The sequence below is a fragment of the Pithys albifrons genome, chromosome 1 (assembly GCF_047495875.1).
Source record: "Pithys albifrons albifrons isolate INPA30051 chromosome 1, PitAlb_v1, whole genome shotgun sequence".
Classification (NCBI taxonomy): Eukaryota; Metazoa; Chordata; class Aves; order Passeriformes; family Thamnophilidae; genus Pithys; species Pithys albifrons.
In genome coordinates, this window is record NC_092458.1 from 86,578,222 (window position 1) to 86,597,211 (window position 18,990).

The following is an 18,990-nucleotide window of genomic DNA, read 5'->3' on the forward strand; positions in this document are numbered from 1 at the left end:
CTTGTGGTGACTCCTTAAATTAATTTAATTAATTGCTCATCAATAACATAGTAGAGTGGTGAGAAATAGAGAACAAGATCAGAAACCTTTTCCCCCCAACCTCTCCTCTTCTCTCTTCTACTTCCTCCCTCCCCGAGCAGTCCAGGGGACCAGGGAATGGGGACTGCAGGCACTTCAGAGAACTTTCTCTCTCCTTCTCCATCTTGCTCACACTGTTCTTTTACTCCAGGGTGAGGGCCCTTCCATGGAGTACAGTCCTTCATGAACTGCTCCAGAGTGGGTCCTCTCCACAAAGTGCACTCGTGGAAACACACCACTTCACACCCCCCAAGCTGCAGCTCCTATCATGAGCCTACTCCAGTGTGGGAGCTCCACAGGCTGCAGCTTCCTTCGGGGCACAACCACTTTCTGTGGTGTGGGCTCTGCAAGGGCTGCAGTGTAGCTATCTGCTCCAATGTGGTTTTCTAGGGGCTGCAAGGTCACAGTCTACATGACCATGGTCTTCTCCAGGGACAGCACAGGAATCTCTCCACTGGTGCCTGGAGCACACCTCCTCCTCCTTCTTCTTCACTGACCTTGGTGTCTGCAAGGCTGTTTCACTCACATTTTCTCACTCTTCTCTCTCACAGCTGCTGTGCATTGGCTTTTACCTTTTCCTTAAGTTAGTTATCAGAGCTGCCACAAGCATTGCTGTCAGGCTGAGCCCTGGCCAGCGGTGGATCTGTTTTGGAGGTCACAGGAAATGGCTCCGTGGGACATGGGGGCAGCACCTGTCTCCTCTCACACAAGGCACCAGCACAGCCTTCCTGCTACCAGAACCCTGCCACATAAACTCCACACAGAATCACACAGACATGTGATGGTTATCTCGTGGCAGGGACCTCAAGTCAGGCTGGATGGCACTTTGAACAACCTGCTCTAGTGGAAGGTGTCTCTGCCTATGGCAGGGGAGTGGAACTACACAGTTTTAAGGCCCCTTTCAACCCAAGCTAGTCTATGATTCTGTGATTTTATGATTCTATGTTGAATTTAAAGATCAGCTACACATTATTCTTTTACTAAAAGATAAGTGTTCCACATTTGCTGGCTTTTTCTGTGAGAACAATCATGCAATGATAATCATAAAAGTCTCCACACACAAAAGAAAACCATGATAAACCTCTTTGTAGCAGCTGTTTGAACATATCTGATAAAGAAAAGGAGCCGCCTCCAGTATAAGAAGCCTTAGTAAGTATCTCTCATGAACTCAGAAGTGATAATTGTGCAAGTCAAGGAGAAGTTAAGGCATCAGATATGAAAAAAAAATATAGAGATTTAAAGTGAGGCATCAGACACTGGAGAGCAAAACTGCAGTTGTAAAAACCCCAATTCAGCTGCCACATAACCTTCAAATGCAAATCCTTTCTCCAAACTGAAAACACTGTATTTGACTACTTATCTAATCTGTATGCTTAGAGAAATCAGCTGACCTATCAACCACCAGAAACATGTAAAATAGCATAAGTATTAAATGACATCATTTTACTTCTTCCTCTGAGATAAATAGGTAAGCATGTGCCAATAACAGCTCATTGGCATTGCCTTGCACATCTGAGGCTTTCAGGAGCCCAGAAGAAGCCAATAAAAAATTGCAAGCTCTTGAGTTGCAATGGCCATGACTTTTGTTCTCCTTCTTCTATCAATTGCAATAATTGAATCTATGGCAGCAATACTAGGATTTGGAATTATCTTGGTGGTCAGTTTATCTAGCTGCATCAGGAGCACAATATGGTCTCCATACAACATTATCATGATCTATCTGAGTTTATCCAGAGTCATTTTGCAGTCCTGGACAACGCTAAATTTATTTTTAACTATATTTTATGATCAGTCCTATTATGAAGCAAATGTACTTGTAGTTGTCAAGACAGTCTATATGTTTCTGAGCTACTCCAGCATCTGGTCTGGTGCCTGGCTTAGTGTCTTCTATTGCGTCAAGGTTGCCAGTTTTGCACAGTCTTTCTTCATCTGGCTGAAGCAAAGAATTGCCAGCCTTGTCCCCTGGATGCTGATCACATCGTCACTGTTCTCCTTGGCAACTGCACTTCCATTCGCCTGGGAAGTCCACGGCATGCCCAACAACGTCACTGCTCCTTTAATCGCAACAAACTCTTCAGAAACAGGAGTCACAAGGAAAGACAGCTTAACTTTATTGATTCTTCTCTGCAATGCAAGTTTTGGTTTGCCTTTCATACTCTCTATTCTTTCAAGTATCCTGATAATTCAGTCTCTGTGGACACACACCAGACAGATGAAAAGTAATGCAACTGGCTTCAGGGATCCCAGCTTAGAGGCCCATAGGAGTGCTATCAAGTCAGTCTGTTCCTTCCTTATCATCTATATTGTATATTTTATTTGTTTGCTCCTCCTTTTATGCAATATTTTTTCATATTCAAGCATTGGGAAATCCGTGTGTACAGTTGTAATTGCTGCCTGTCCTGCAGGACACTCAATGGTTTTAATTTGGAGCAATCCCAAATTTCGAGAGCTCCCATCTAGGATTTTGCACCATGCAAACTGTCACATCAGAACTAGACACATGTAAAAGACAATGGCTTTGCCTGGACTTTCTCATTCAGATCCAAATTAACTAAATTGAAGTCACCAGAGGTATAAAATAATAGAAATTGAAGAGTAGATTAGGGTATCATGGAATCATGCAGAAGCTGGGAATTTGGTTTACATGGATGTGATTCTTGGTTATGAAGAATTGTGGAAGTTCTCTCCTATTGCCTGAGGAATACCAGCACTGTACTTGCTGTGCTTTCCTTGGAAATCACCACTGTTTCTCTAAGACAGCAGAAAAACAAGGCCAAGACTCAGAAAAGAATATAATCACTTGAAATGCTTTAAGTTACAAATCATGGTACTAACAGAACAGACCTGTTTGTGCACAGGTGAGCTCAAATTTTATATGTGGAAATGATGCTTGAAGGCTGTTTCTGGATACTACAAGCTCATAATGAACTGCTAAGGAACTACCAATAATTTGGGAATTTCTTACTGATCATTTTTGACTACTGTTGAACTCCAGAAAAATCTTTGTTGCTTCTAAAGGCATCTTTAAGATTTCAATATGATTCAGTAAAGAATGACATAGCCTTTTGATCTTCCTGCTTTTGTTGAAGTAGTAATCAGTGTCTTGTGTTCCTAGCAAAAAGATACATTGGAAGACTTGCCAAAATTCTGTTATTAGAGCTAATAAGAAAAATCTCAGCACATTATTGTTACATTCAGACTGGAACTTCTTTCAGTTGCAGTGAGAGTTCACGTTCATTTTAAATGATTGTCAGTGAAGTAGGCATGACTTGAGCCTCATGTTGACTAAACCCATTCTGAATTAATGTCTCTGGATTTGAAGTTGTCAATCTGTTTACAGCAACATATCTGTATTTAAAAAGAGTATGTGCTGGTATTGCTTTATTTTGAAGATTGAAAAATACCAAGGAAAAGATAATTTCCCCTTACAACATAAACTGTTTCACAGGTCACAGCAGTGGCTTGCAGGGAATTTTTTTTATGCCATTTAACAAATCTGGTGAAAACTCAGGACAGGGCAACGACATCGTGATGTGACATTGTCACCACCAGTGAAAAATGCTGGTTCCCATCTTAGCACCATGAAACACACACACTGGAAGGTCTGGTCTATGTTCTGCATTTCCATGGCATCCCCTCACTTAAGGAGCAAACCTCAGACCTCTCTCACTACTGGAACAAGCAAGACACATGAGCTGTGCTCAATTCATAAACATGTGTTTTGTTCTGCTCCTGGCTGAGCTATAAGACGCATGACTGATCATCAGGGATACCCGGAATGGCTACTGTCACATAATTTGTTTTACATTACATTATTCCATGTTCCTCATGAACATGAGATTTGAAAGAGGTTCCTGTTCTATTTTCTTTGCTCTGTAAGTAGATCTTCACTCCAAAGCTGTGTGTGCAGAGAATTAAGTAGAAAAGTTACCTGTATTTTGGAATCTAAGAGGGAAAGTAGACAGAAATATTGGACAGGACTTTATAGGGTCAGTCTTCTGGTAGACCTTTCTCTAACTGACCAGCTAACTCTCTATTGTCATGTGAATAAAAATATCTTCAAAATGCATTTTGTACAGTCTCCTAAATTCTTCTGTTCTCTTTGATAAATTATTAAGTAAGTTGAATAGAGATTTGTTCTGAAAAAAAAGAAACAACCCCTGTGCAAGAAGGAAAATTATAGTTGCTGGAATTATGATCTTTTCATGCCATGCATCTCTTTTGAGAGTAGGGATTTTTCTCTTTTCTCTATTCTGTTTGTAAGCTGGAAGTTGATTGATTCCACTATCTTAAACCCACCAGTTTGCAACCTGAAGAGAGTTTGAAAGTCATGGAATCAAACCCTTCTAAAACATCCTCTTCAGCATCTTTAGTGATGATCTGGACTCGGACTGCACCTTCAGTCAGTGTGCAGATGACGCCAAATTGGGTGGGAGTGTTGATCTGCTGAAAGGTAGGAAGGCTCTATCAAGGGATCTGGAAAAGCTGGATCAGTGAGCTGAGAACAACTGCATGACATTCAACAAGGCAAAGTGCTGGGTCCTGCCCTTGGGTCACAACAACAGGAACTTTGGGGTGCTGCTTGGCAGCTTGCTGAACATGAGCCAGCAGCATTCCCAGGTGGCCAAGCAGACCAATGGCATCTTGGCCTGTATCAGGAATAGTGTAGCCAGCAGGACTAAGGAAGTGGTACGGTAAATCAATTCAGTAAATGAACAAATTTCAAAGCTCATCTTGCCCTAATCCTCGCAGAAGAAGATGATGCAAATCATATTATCTTGTAGCTCTTTTCATTGGAGGTCCAGGAAACTTCTCATATGTAGCATATAGCACATATTCCAGCATTTTTTAAAAATGGCCTTTTCCACTGAAGAGACTTTTCTGGATTTCTGTAAATTACTAGTTTATGCAGAAACTTTTCATTTTGCCTGAGGAGCAAGTTCCTCATAACTACTATGTGATATGATTTCTGTTAACTGAAGAACTGTTATAAAATTGCAATATTATAACTGTATTTTAACAAGGTATATGGCCTTTAGATTCCTTTGCAGTAGACATATAGTAATTTCCATCTGTTATACTGCATGGAACTATTGAATGTCTATAAACCCATACACAGAAAAGGCTCTGAACAAAATGGTTAAGCAATTGGATCACAGTAAGAAGTTCAGTTTTCAGTGATCATATGGTTGTCTATAGATGACTGGTAAATCAGTAATTCCTTCATAATGATATAAAATCATCAGTGATAAAAAATAGTCAACGAATTAATGGAAGAAAAAAGGGCAGCAGTCACCATTTAGTTTCTAAAGCACAGCCTGGTGTCTTCCTCAAGTAACAAAACATTAATTTGATTCTAGTCATTAATTCAACATAAGGAATGCAAATATCTAAGTGAAAGATCATTACACGATCCTTCTCTGATTTGAATATGCATAAGCACAGCTGGAATTTTCATAACTGAAATTCTGGAAGACATATGATGGACTCTGTTTTCAATGCCCATCAGAACATGGTTTTAAGAACTGGGAAAATCTGACAACATTAACACAGATACTGCTCATTCCTCACACACATTCCCGAAATGAACACTATGTGTACACACCAACATATTCATGGATGTGTACATATTGGCACCTGGGCATCTTATATGATGGCTCTTTAGTGCCTTTGCACGTGCATATAGAAATAGAAGGCAGAAATTCAGCATTAAACTGGATAGCTACTTAACCCAAAATACACATCTGTCAAAAGGCCATAATTTCTTCCGCACAATTTCTTTTCTTTCACCTTCATGGGGCTTACTTTTTGGAGACATGGAAATGCTAGTGTTACTCATGGCTATAACAGTGGATCTGATATGGCAGGTTATGAGAGCCTTACACAAGCCTAGTTTTGTTGTTTACTCAGTTCTCTTTGCACCCACCTTCTTACTCTTTACTTAAGCAGTGAAACCTCTTAGAACAGTATCTTTGTTGCATGAAGGGAAGTTAAAACGATGATACCTACACTTAGCCTTTGAATTATTTTCATGTATCTCATGAAATGGAATTATTTTTCTTCCTTTTTCACACCTGGAACACTACACAAACCTCAGAGATGAAAAATTGCATTTCTGTTATCTTCAAGTTGTTGCAAGGGTATGTGTTGAATTGCTCTAAAATGCAGTATGGTCAGAAATTCCAGTTCACTGTGACAGTATTTATGTGTTTGTGAAAGCCCAGGACTAGTTAACATCAGTAGCGGCAAAAGTGAAGGAAATTTTTGCTGAAAGGAATTGTCAGCAAAACACTGATTGTTTTTAACACAGTCACAGCAAGAATGTACCTACAAGTATATACTACATTCATATGGATTCCCAGATCACTTATTTTAGAGGGCTGAAAAAGGGACCAGAATAGAAAACTTCGTCTTTCCCAGCAAAGAGATGAAGTGGCAGACATCAGCCTTAATGGTCTTAGGAAATAGCTACCAAATAATTTTCCAACACCGTCTGAACAAATGCTGAGATCTCACTGACAGGAGTAAGGCATGAAATAACTCGCACTCTCAAAATTGTGAAGATAGTTGAAAGGGAAGACAAACATGATACATACCAAGTGCAGGACCAAGAGAACAAAAGTGTCAGAGAAAAGCTGAAGACAACAACATAGATTATTGTATAACTGGTTATGAGTAAAAGAGACCAGCAGTAAAAAGGGAATTCATTCATTCATTCATTCATGGAGCCTTCATGAATTATCTATTGCTTTCTCTCAGCATCTGAGTACATGTTTCTTCAGCTTTTCTGTTGGACATCACCACAATTTTCAACTCTTGGACAGGTAGGACCATCAGAGTCTTTAGTGTTTGACACAATCCTTCCAATCAGAGGCAGAAGGAAAAGAACGTATTATGTATCCTTATGAGGGATGTGATCACTTTGCTTTATTTAATTAATTTCATACAACCTCCAGAGCCTTGGTTATTAATATTAGCTAGGCTGACTCTATTCTAGGTGCATGATGTTCATGGAAGTAGATGTAGTTTAACTGGCATGGCTTGCACTGATTTTCTGTTTGTTGTTTTTTTTTTATTGCCTGCTATTTCTGGGCACCATATGGAATTGTAGAGGAAGATGATCCACAGGTTAGATGCAGAGAGTAAATGATCCCAACAGGATATGCAAACAGCCATTCACTGTAATTTGCATCCTTGTGATTACTGGTTGGGCTTTTACAATCAAAGCATTGTACCCTCTGCTAAGAAAAATGGATAATTCTATTGTATTTTTTGAAGCTTTCCTTCATCTTTTTCTGAGTATGTACCTTAAGAGCAAAGCTATCCTCCTGATTTTAGTTTGATTAATGCCTATATACAAATGGTACTTTTGAAAGGTAAGTAACTTTAATACAGTGTCTTGAAAATATGCCTAATACATGTTGTATATAATATAAAAGCATCAAAACATTAGTAAAAATGGACCAATCATACCTGATGCCTAAATTTTCATATCTGAAATTATTTCCTTGTAAAAATACAGTAATTTTCTATTCTTCAAACTTGAAAATTTAAGAATTCAATCAGCCGTATATAATAGTAGAATTTACAACTCTTGAACAGATTTTTGCCTTTTGTATATCAAGACGTGACACAAGGTTTGCTGCAAATTCCACTTTCCTTGTCAGAAGATTATGCCAAGGAGAAACTCAGTGCACAAAAAATATTTACTTCAATGTCTGGTATTATATAGGCTGCTGTGTTATTAGAATACTTATTTAATTACTAAATAGGTGTTCACTCAGCAAACAAACTCACCTGCTTACATAGTTCCCTCTCTCTTTCTGTCTCACACCCCACACACATATGTGCTCAGGCATGGTAACCTGTAATAGAACTACAGAAAGAAAACAGAAATCAATCATCACTGCTGAAAGAAGAAAATATGCAAACATTGTGAGCAGCAGTAGAATGTTGTTTAATGACTGATTTGCATCCTCAGACAGCATTGAAATCCTTTTCTTAAACTAGAACTTTGGTGTTGTGCTGGTTTGGGAGGGAGGAACTATGGGTTTGAAGACAAGCTACCAGAGAGACTTAATCCACTGTTTCTAATTTGTGCCTTCAAATTCAGGGATGAAAGATTTAAATATTTAGAGTAAAAGTTTAAAAACCTTATCTTACAAAAAGAGACAAACACAGATACACAAGTCACCTGGTTCCTACTGAAAATGATATCATTTTGATTTTGAGAAGTTAGATCCTGGCATTTAATTAAAAACTACAAGTGACCTCACAAGTCTCTAAAGGAAAGGTCAGAGCATAATCCACCACAATTTACATCAGTTTCCAGCAGCAATCGTATCAGTTGTTCCCTGGCAGGCTTTGTTTGCTGCTCCTTCAGCTATCAGCAGGTGACTCAGAGGGGAGTTGGAGGCGTGGCTTGCTCGTTAGCAGGAGAGTGAGAAGGCTTTAAAAACATCTCTAGGGAGCGCAAGCGACCTGGAGCGCGGCGAACAGGAGCGTGGCACATCAGCGAGGGCGTGGGCGTGGCACGGCAGTTTGCAGGGCAGAAGCCTAGGTATTTCTGTGGCCTTTTTTTTTCTGTTTGATTGTTTGTTTCTCTTTTCTACTTTTCCCCACAGCTCAAGGCAGTCATGCCTCCCAAAAAAATGAAAGCTGTTGCTCCTGTTACCAGTAGAGGGGTGTCAATACAGACAGAACCCTCTAAAAAGGATGCAGCCACTCAGGCCTCTGGCTGCATAGACTGTTTGAGCCTGGACCTACTACCAGAGGACAGTATGAGAAGCGCCTGCATACGATGTGAGCAGGTGAATGATTTGCTGGGTCTGGTGGCAGAGCTAAAGGAAGAGGTCGATAGGCTCAGAAACATAAGGGAGAGTGAAAGGGAAATTGACTGGTGGAGTCACACCCTTTCCACTCTTAAGGAAGCCCAGCAGGAGGTGGTGAAGCCCAGCCCCTCCTGCCATCAGGCAGACAGAACAGACCATAGGGATGAGGACGAATGGAAACAGGTGCCTGGTCGTAGAGGCAAAAACACCCCCTCTCAACCCCTTTCACCTGCCAGGGTGCCCTTAAAAAACAGGTATATGGCCCTGGACTCGGACAGTCTGTTGGAGGACAGTCAGGAGGAGGATCTGTCTACAAGGTCTTCTGGTTACCCCCAGTCTACCGGACGGGTTACAACTACAGGTAAGAGGAAAAAGAGAAGGGTTGTTGTAATCAGTGACTCCCTTCTGAGGGGAACTGAGGGGCCTCTATGTCAGCCAGACCCATCCCACAGGGAAGTTTGCTGCCTTCCCGGGGCCAGGGTGAGGGATATTACCAAAAGACTTCCTAAGCTTATCCAACCCTCTGTTGGTTGTCCAGGTTGGAAGTGATGACATTAATAAAAGGAGTACCAGAGTAATTAAAAAAGATTTCAAGGCATTGACCCGATCTCTTCATGGGACAGGAGCACAGGTAGTAATTGCCTCAGTTCCTGTGCTAGCTGGGATGAATGAGGAGAGGTTTAGGAAAGCCCAGCTTACCAATAGGTGGCTTAGGAGATGGTGCTATCATCAAAATTTTGGGTTTTTTGATCATGGGGCAAACTCCGTGTTGCCCAGTCTCGTCAAACCAGATGGGCTTCATTTATCTAGGAAGGGTAAAAGAACTGTAGCCCATAAGTTGGCAGGGTTGGTTAGGAGGGCTTTAAACTAGGTTTGAAGGGGGAAGGGACGGCAACTGGGCTCTCCAGAGATAAGCCTAAGGGCATAGAGCCTGAGTTGAGAATGAAATCAATGGCCCAGCTGAAGTGCATGTACACCAATGCACGCAGTATGGGAAACAAACAAGAGGAGCTGGAAGCCATAGTGCAGCAGGAAAACTATGACATAGTTGCTGTCACAGAAACATGGTGGGATGACTCACATGACTGGAGTGCTGCTATGGGGGGCTACAAGCTCTTCAGAAAGGACAGGCAGGGAAGGAGAGGTGGAGGGGTGGCTTTATATGTTAGAGAGTCTCTTGAGTCTGTTGAAGTTGAGGTCAGCAGTCACAAGGTTGAGTGCCTGTGGGCCAGAATCAGGGGCAAGGCCAACAAGGCTGACACCCTTGTGGGTGTCTGTTACAGACCGCCCAACCAGGATGATGAAGGAGATGAATTATTCTACAGGCAGCTGGCGGATGTCTCAAAATCTCCAGCCCTTGTTCTTGTGGGTGACTTTAACCTGCCAGATATCTGCTGGGAGCTTCATACAGCAGAGAAGAGGCAGTCAAGGAGGTTCCTGGAGTGTATGGAGGACAATTTCCTTCATCAACTGGTAAATGAGCCTACCAGGGGTAAGGCCCTGCTAGACCTACTGTTTACAAACAGAGAGGGGCTGGTGGATGATGTAGTGGTTGGAGGCTGCCTGGGGCATAGTGACCATGAAATAATAGAATTTTCAGTCCTCAGGGATGTAAGGAGAGCCACCATTAAAACCTCTACTTTGGACTTCCGGAGAGCAGATTTTGGCCTATTCAAAAAACTGATTCAGAGCATACCCTGGGAAACAACCCTTAAAGGCAAGGGGGTCCAGGAGGGATAGACATGTTTTAAGAAGGAAATTTTGAGTGCACAGCAACAGGCTATACCAGTGTGCCAAAAGGCCAGCCGGAGGGGAAGACGGCCAGCTTGGTTAAATAGGGAGATTCTGCAAGAAATCAGGGATAAAAAGAAAGTTTACAGACTATGGAAAAAAGGGCTGGCTACTTACGAAGAATTTACAGATAGAGCTAGGTCATGCAGGAAAAAAATTAGGGAAAGAAAAGTGGAATTTGAAGTAAATTTGGCTATTTCAGTTAGGGATAACAAAAAGTCCTTTTATAAATAAATTAATAACAAAAGGAGGGGCAAGGAAAACCTCCATTCTCTGTTGGACGTGGAGGGAAACATAGTTAAGGAAGATGAGGAGAAGGCTGAGGTACTTAACACCTACTTTACCTCAGTTTTCACCAGTAAGACAGGTGGCCCTCAAGACAACTGGCTTCTGGAGCTGGTAGACAGGGAGAGGGAGCTGAATAGCCCTCCTGTATTCCAGGAGGATATAGTTACTGACTTACTGAGCCAGCTGGATCCTAACAAGTCTACGGGGCCAGACGGGATCCATCCCAGGGTGATGAGGGAGCTGGCAGAAGAGCTTGCCAAACCGCTCTCCATCATCTTCCAACAGTCCTGGCTCTCTGGGGAGGTCCCAGATGATTGGAAGTTTGCGAATGTCACAAAAAGGGCTGCAAGCAGGACCCTGGCAACTACAGGCCTGTCAGCCTGACCTCCGTGCCTGGCAGGGTTATGGAGCAGATCATCCTGAGTGCAATCACAGAGCACCTTCAGGGTGGACAAGGGATTAGACCCAGCCAGCATGGGTTTAGGAGGGGCAGGTCCTGTCTGACCAACCTGATCTCTTTTTACAATCAGGTGACCCACCTGGTGGATGGGGGGAAGGCTGTGGATGTGGTCTATCTGGACTTCAGCAAGGCCTTTGACACTGTCTCCCATAATATACTCCTGGAAAAGCTGGTAGCCCATGGCCTGGACAAGTGTACCCTCTCCTGGATTAAGAGCTGGCTGGAGGGTTGGGCCCAGAGAGTGCTGGTGAACGGAGCTGCATCCAGCTGGCGGCCGGTCACCAGTGGTGTTCCCCAGGGGTCTGTATTGGGTCCAGTCCTGTTTAACATCTTTATTGATGATTTAGATGAGGGGATTGAGTCCATCAGCAGCAAATTTGCTGATGATAACAAGCTGGGAGGGAGTGTCGATCTGCTGAAAGGCAGGAGGGCTCTGCAGAGGGATCTGGATAGACTTGAGAGATGGGCTGATTCCAATGGGATGAAGTTCAATAAGGCCAAGTGCCGGGTCCTTCACTTTGGCCACAACAACCCCATGCAGCGCTACAGGCTGGGCACAGAGTGGCTGGAGAGCAGCCAGGCAGAAAGGGACCTTGGAGAACTAATTGACAGGAAGCTCAATATGAGCCACCAATGTGCCCAGGTGGCCAAGAAGGCCAATGGGATCCTGTCCTGTATCAAGAATAGCGTGGCCAGCAGGACCAGGGCAGTGATCCTTCCCCTGTACTCTGCGTTGGTGAGGCCACACCTTGAGTACTGTGTTCAGTTCTGGGCCCCTCAGTTCAGAAAGGATATTGAGGTGCTGGAGCGAGTCCAGAGAAGAGCAACAAGGCTGGTGAAGGGACTGGAGCACAAGCCCTATGGGGAGAGGCTGAGGGAGCTGGGGTTGTTTAGCCTGGAGAAGAGGAGGCTCAGAGGTGACCTCATCACTGTCTAGAACTACCTGAAGGGAAGTTCTAGCCAGGTGGGGGTTGGGCTCTTCTCCCAGGCACTCAGCAACAGGACAGGGGGGCATGGGCTTAAGCTGTGTCAGGGGAAATTTAAGTTGGATAGCAGAAAAAAATTCTTTCCAGAGAGAGTAATCAGGCATTGGAATGGGCTGCCCAGAGAGGTGGTGGATTCACCATCCGTATAGATTTTTAAACGCAGATTGGACGTGGCGCTGAGTGCCCTGATCTAGTAAATGGACTAGAGTTGGACCAAGGGTTAGACTCGATGATCTTGGAGGTCTTTTCCAACCCAATCGATTCTATGATTCTATGATTCTATGATTGTTAGTTGATTGCACACTAATAATGAAATCCTGGACAGTTATCTCAAATTATTTTTACGACACATGACTAGAATAAATAGTGATTACGTGACTACTTAGAGTTAACAAAACTTTGAAGTGAAAAAAAAGGAACAGGGAATCATATGAAAATATTTTTTTAATTATTGTTTTAAGGAAAAATTATCCAGAAAGAAACAATAGCCACAAAAAGAAATTGCATAACTTAGTATGTATCAGAGAAAGTGTAATGAAAACATCTGCCTTAGACCACAATTTGAAGAAGTCACTTAAACTTTACATTCAATTTGTTTAACTCTTGGGGACAGAAGCATTCAAAACATCATAAGATCAAAATACAGTTTATTCTGAAACTGAATGGCATCTTACCTTTTCTTACAATATAAATCATACTGACTTGCAGTTGAGATCTCCTTAACCCAAATTTTGTTAAAATTGTGGTTTTCTTTAAAGTACTTTCCTTAAGTTATACTTTTGTTGGAAGAAATTTGACTGACACTTCTTCAAAACCATTTGGGCTCACTAGACAGTAATAAAATGTATGACTGGGTTTTGGAAGGTTTTGAAAAATACATGCATAAAGATACACAAAGGTAAATTGACACTCCAGATTACTTCATTTCAGATGTTTCTTCAAACCATTGTCAGTTTGAGATACAGAGATTAATCTTAACCACAGGATACGTCTTGTTTCTCTGAAACTCAAAGTCCCTTCAGCACAGCCTGAGTAAGGAAGAAAGTGGTTTCCTTCCTAACTGCTTGTTTTCCTTCAGACAGCCCCATCTTTACCTTACCATTAAGGGTATTAGCTTCATCTCTTAGCTCCATCTGTGTTTTGTTTAAAGATAATGGTAGTTCAAAGACCCATATACTTACACAGTCCCAAACCAAGTTTTGAAGCAGCCTGTATTAACTTTGGACCACAAGACATGCACTTGGGTGTGCTTATCTTCCTCACTTTCATAGACATATGGGACTGATGGTCTTAAGACATGGAGGAAGCTTTTAGAAATGTGTACAGTCTTCTGTACAAAAAGGTTCATACTCTGAATTGAATCAATCAGGCAAACGCTGTTTGCCTCTTAGTTATGTTGCAGTGAGCAACATACTTCCAGATTCTAAGTTTTAATGTGTGGCAACTATAAAGGTATAAATTTCACACAGATGCGAGACAACTGTCTTCAAAAGGATTGGAGGTAAAGATTACTGCTGTAAGTTGAAATCATGGATAGGACAGTGTCTTGTGGGACATAAGCTGGATCAATTCTGGCTCTGCATTTCTGTCATAAAAACTCATATGGTGTGAATTTGCATGAATGAGCAGTGCCTGCGTGTGTGAAACCAGAAACCAGATCAAAGAAAGAATGGGTAGGTCCTGAGACACAGAATGTAAAGCTCTCCCAAGAACACATAAGGTCTGAAGACTCTCAGTCCTGTGGATTCACAAGAACAGAAAAACTCAGGACATCAAGATTCTCAAGTCTGTTGAGGCCACAAGCACATCATACCAAGTAACTGCCTGTGAGTGTCTGAGCGTGAGGTGGTAACTGAGCATACTGTGTGAATTGTAGTCTGCTATTAATAATAACAGCTTGATTCTATTAACAGTTTAACTAGGAAGGAGTGATCTATTAAACACTGATTGTGATCTTTTTCTTTCCTGACTTTTATATCTCCCAGGAAAATTTACAATTTTATTCATGAAACCATCCTGTTCTTGCTTGACTCTCTAGGACTAGCACAGGCTCATTAGCGGTTGCCTGCCTGAGTCCCATCAGAACCTCACTTGACCAATAAATATTCCACTAATACTGCACATTCTCCCTTCACTGACCTGCCTGCTTTGCATCTTGTTGATCACCGTGTAAGTCAGCCTGAGATTTTGCATATCAACAGGGCAGAGTCTATTGGCAAGTACCAGCTGAAACTGCTACCTGGTCACTATGGAGTAAGGCCTTTTTGTCTACTATATAGAAATCTTCTCTTGTTTCTGCAGCAAAAAATATAATTTATTCAGAAGGTCTGTTGTGATAATTCCTGAACTGTGGTGCAAGGGATTTAAGAGGATCATCAAGTCTACACTTGTGTTAACCAAAAGAATCATGTCCAATAATTCCTTTCAGTAATTATGATTTTGGCCATTACCACAAAAGTTTTCTTCTGTTACCATTTTAACAGTCTGGAAGCATATGGAAGCATATTCCAGGACTTCATTTTTCTGATTCTTAGAAGACTCCTTGTGACATCTAGTTTTACATGTCTTCACAACAACTTTTTACTTTTCTTCACGTTATACCATCCTTGTTCCAGTTAATGATAGCCTGTCTCAAAATACTTAGAAGCAGAACTTTGTTTTATTAGGCTGACAACTTTTGGAATTCTTTTCATCACCCTTTGACTGTAAGATGGACTTTGCTTTTATCTGATCATCCCTGAAGACCTTCTTTGTACTTTTCCAAATCTAGTACATAATATTGGTGAGCAAAGCATTATGTTCACTTTCTTAATGAAAATATTTCAAAGTTGTTCTGGTGCATGCTTCTTGATTCTCACGGAATCATAGCATCATTTTAGCTGGAAAAGATGTTTAAGATCAACAGGTTCACCATTAACCTAGCACTAAACCATCGCCTTAAGTGCCACATCTACACATCTTTGTAGTAAATCAACCACCTCCCTAGGGAGCCTGTCCCAGTGCTTGACAATCCTTTCAGTGAAGAAATCTTTTCCTAATATTCAACCTGAACTTCCCCTGGCATAACTTGAGACCATTTCCTTACATTCTGTTGCTTGTTACCTGAGAAAAGAGACTGACATCCACTTGGCTACCATTGGAGAGAGCAATAAGCCTCCTCTTCTCCGGGCTAAACACCCCCAGCTCCCTCAGCCGCTCCTCATAGGACTTGTGCTCCAGACCCTTCACCACTTTCACTGCCCATCTCTGGACATGCTCCAGCACTTCTATGTCCTTGTTGCAGTGAAGGGCTCAGAACTGAACACAGGATTCAAGATGTGGCCTCACCAGTGCCAAGTACAAGGAGACAATCGCTTCCTTACTCCTGCTGGCTACACTATTTTTGATACAGGCCAGGATACCATTGGCTTCCTTGACCACCTGGGCACAATCCTGGCTCATGTTCAGCTGGCTGTTGACCAGCACCCACAGGTTCTTTTCCAATGGGCAGCAGACATCTGCTGATGTCTTGGATCTCCTCTCCCCACAGATTCTCCATGTCTCCCTGCTGGACAGTAAGTAGTACCACAGAGGTCTACATGGACAGTTGAGGTACCCATTCCCATTCTCTCCCATCCCTCTAGCTATGACTTTCTATGCTTCACCTCTGTGTCTCAGAAGATGATTTCCACATTTCCTTTCCCATTCTGTAAAAGGGGCTGTATTACTTCATTTGTTGCTTACTCTGTATCAATGTGCATGCCTGAAAACTTGCAAAGACCCCTGTGTAGTCCAGGTGAACCAGAGAAGCTTGTTAATGTTTTTTTTTTAGCCATCTCCACTACAACTTTTCCTAGGAGATTTTCCTTTAGGCAGGTCTGTATTCCCAGATGTTGAAAACTCATTTAGAATGTTTTTTACAGACTACAGGGAAAGACTTGACTTTCTACTCTATACAGTTCATATTAATGTCCATGGGAAGGGATTCCCCAAGCTGCCATGGGGCTGAATCCTGGCAGGTGTTGAGAATATCAGGGAGCTCTTCATCTGCAGAAGAGGGAGATGGTAGGGACCCTGTGGGTGTCCCTACACTGCAAAATAAACAACTTAACTTAAGCACTTAGCCTCTCCAAACATGGAGCATCATGACTCAGGTGCTGGTTCAGTCTCTACCTTTCCTTTGGGACACTTCAAGGAAAATATGATAGAGAGGGAAATAATCCTTTGCAGTGAGGATGCAATTCAATCTGTGTCACTTGACACTGAACCCAGGACTCAGTCCCTGACTAACTTTTATTTAGAACTGTAGACAATATTTGTGCTGATTCCTTCAAAGATGAGATGAGCCTCTAACCACATCCTTCTCTAGGAGATGAAAGGCCCAGAGTCTCCAAGGTACTTGCTTTCTTAGGTGGGTCTCTGTGAAAGCAGTCCCTACACAATTCCCAGCTGTGGGGTCCTGCATCAGGACTCTTCCAACCACTCCCACAGTACATGCCATGAATGGTACTCATGCAAATGGCTTCAAAGCCATGTTGCAAGAACATTCTTGTGCGTGTCAGTAGCCTGTGCTACATTTCTTTGCAAATGCAAAGTGAACAAACTGAGGAGCATCAAAAGACAGAATCCCCTCTTCTACCCTACTAGTCTCTCACCATACCTATAATAAAAAATAGAGATTTCCTTATGAAACAAGGGTTTCATTAATCTGAGGAAGAAGCAGAATTTCTGGATATGCAGACCAGATTGTTATTGCTTAATGGACATGGTGCTGGATTTTCTTCTGCTATCTGTGCAGGAAGGGTGTCCCAGAATGCCCCTTTATCCAGACTACAGATGCCAGCAGCCGTGATAGGCTGTGCAATGATAAATAATGGGTTACTTTTGGGTACAGGAATGTTTTGAGTCCAAGTCTAGTGGCAAGATATTGTTAAGATGCTTCACAAACATTGGTAAATAGATAGGGCTGAATGACAGATGTGGCATCATGCTGCCATTGAACTTGTCCTTGAATAGATGTCTTCTCCTGGTCATTCAACTAAAACCATGTCCTGTTGTCACTGGACATATTCAGGACTCATTAAAGTCATCATGGGCAGCTTTTAGGAAAGCCCTTAAGCCCTTTGGCATGCTGGCAGTCTCAACCTAAGTGAATACTGATTGAGATGACAAGCCTGTCTGCAACAGGAAAGAGAAGAAAAGCAGAGTAGCAGAGTGTTGCCAGCTAAGACTTTTGACTTCTAACATCCATGGCCACTGGAATGTACCTGGTTACTTGGACATAGTGCTCATGAAAGAGGCTCTGGTCATCAAGGGCTTGTATGTTGATAAACAAATCTTAAGCTTAGACTTCCTGGAATGGGTTTTTCAATGAGAATTCAGGTGATGGCTGCTAACCAGCAAGTAACAGTGCTAAGTGAAACTGCTGAACCTCAGTACAGGAAGAGACATTATAATGGATTCCTTGTCTAGCTCTCGTTATTTTATCTGTAGTGGATTTTTTCTCACCCTGGCCAGATTTCCAGTGGAGTGGCAGTAACTTTCTGTTTTCCAAAGGTCTGTATGAGGGAGCAGAAGCAGGATGCTCTGCAAGGGAAGGTCAGCCAGGAACTGAAGCTGACAGCAAACCAAGCATGAGACAAGATCCTCACAAGGGGTGCAGTCCCATAGTACCTGAACAAAAAAAACCACAATAGGTCTGGCAATTGCAGCCAGGTTAAGCTAGTAGTCCAGGCAAAACTATAGCAAGGTGGTAGTCCAAAATAAATCCCTAAAGTCAAGTCAGCAGATCAGGGTCAGTATCAACAAAGTTCATGGCCAGACCCAAGTGTGGCTACTCTGTAGCTGTAGCAGAGACCATAGGCAAGTGTCTGAGCTCCTGAGAACTTTGTGTTTAAACTGGTGTAAACAGCTCTCTGCAACTTGTTCCAGTTGCCAAAAATGAGTCAGGTAGCCACCATTTAATTAACAGCAGCTTCTATCTCCCTACATTCACCATTCTAAAGTGAATGAGAGAGTGGGTAGAACAATCAGCCACAGTCACCTGAAACAAAAAGAAATTCGGCAGAGAACGGGAAGTCCTGTAATCCACACCCTAAGGAAGATAGTTTTTCAAGAGCTTCTGCCCATAAAATTTTAACCAACTAAGGAAGTCTTGAGAAGCATCAGCCTCAAAGATAGAGTGGGTGTCATTTTTTACTCACAGAACTACTGCTAGTTATAAACACACCTTCCTCTGATTGGAGTACAATTTTTCCCAATGAGATGGCTAAGCTGTGAATTCAGGGATTTTCTTTGCCTTTTTCTCTTCTAAAGTGATGTATAAATGACCAGTACTCTGCACTTTCACATTGCTTTGCCAGGTGACAAATAACCGCTTTGTGTACTGCTCTGCTGGTGCCGCCAGTGTTGGTCCTATAGTAAAACAATTCTGATGATGACATCAGACATGCAATCATCCTTCATATAAGGTTGCAAGCACACCTTTCAAATTTTATTGGAGCTTTTTGTTCTTTCAGGTTTGAGATTAATCTGTTGATAACGTCCTAAAAGGTGAACAATATTTCCATTGGTTCCT

At 42.2% G+C, this 18,990-nt stretch overlaps 1 protein-coding gene across 1 annotated transcript; it reads left to right on the top strand.

Moving 5' to 3' along the window:
• The first annotated feature begins 1,648 nt into the window (after positions 1 to 1,648).
• Positions 1,649 to 2,584, top strand: LOC139679815 (taste receptor type 2 member 40-like). Its single transcript, XM_071571888.1, has one exon. The coding sequence runs from the start codon at positions 1,649 to 1,651 to the stop codon at positions 2,582 to 2,584; it is 936 nt and encodes a 311-aa protein (XP_071427989.1).
• The last annotated feature ends 16,406 nt before the right edge of the window (positions 2,585 to 18,990 follow it).

What these genes read in the sequence shown, in the direction of transcription:
- LOC139679815 (XM_071571888.1), top strand. Translation starts at nt 1,649, where the DNA reads ATGGCCATGACTTTTGTTCTCCTTCTTCTATCAATTGCAATAATTGAA.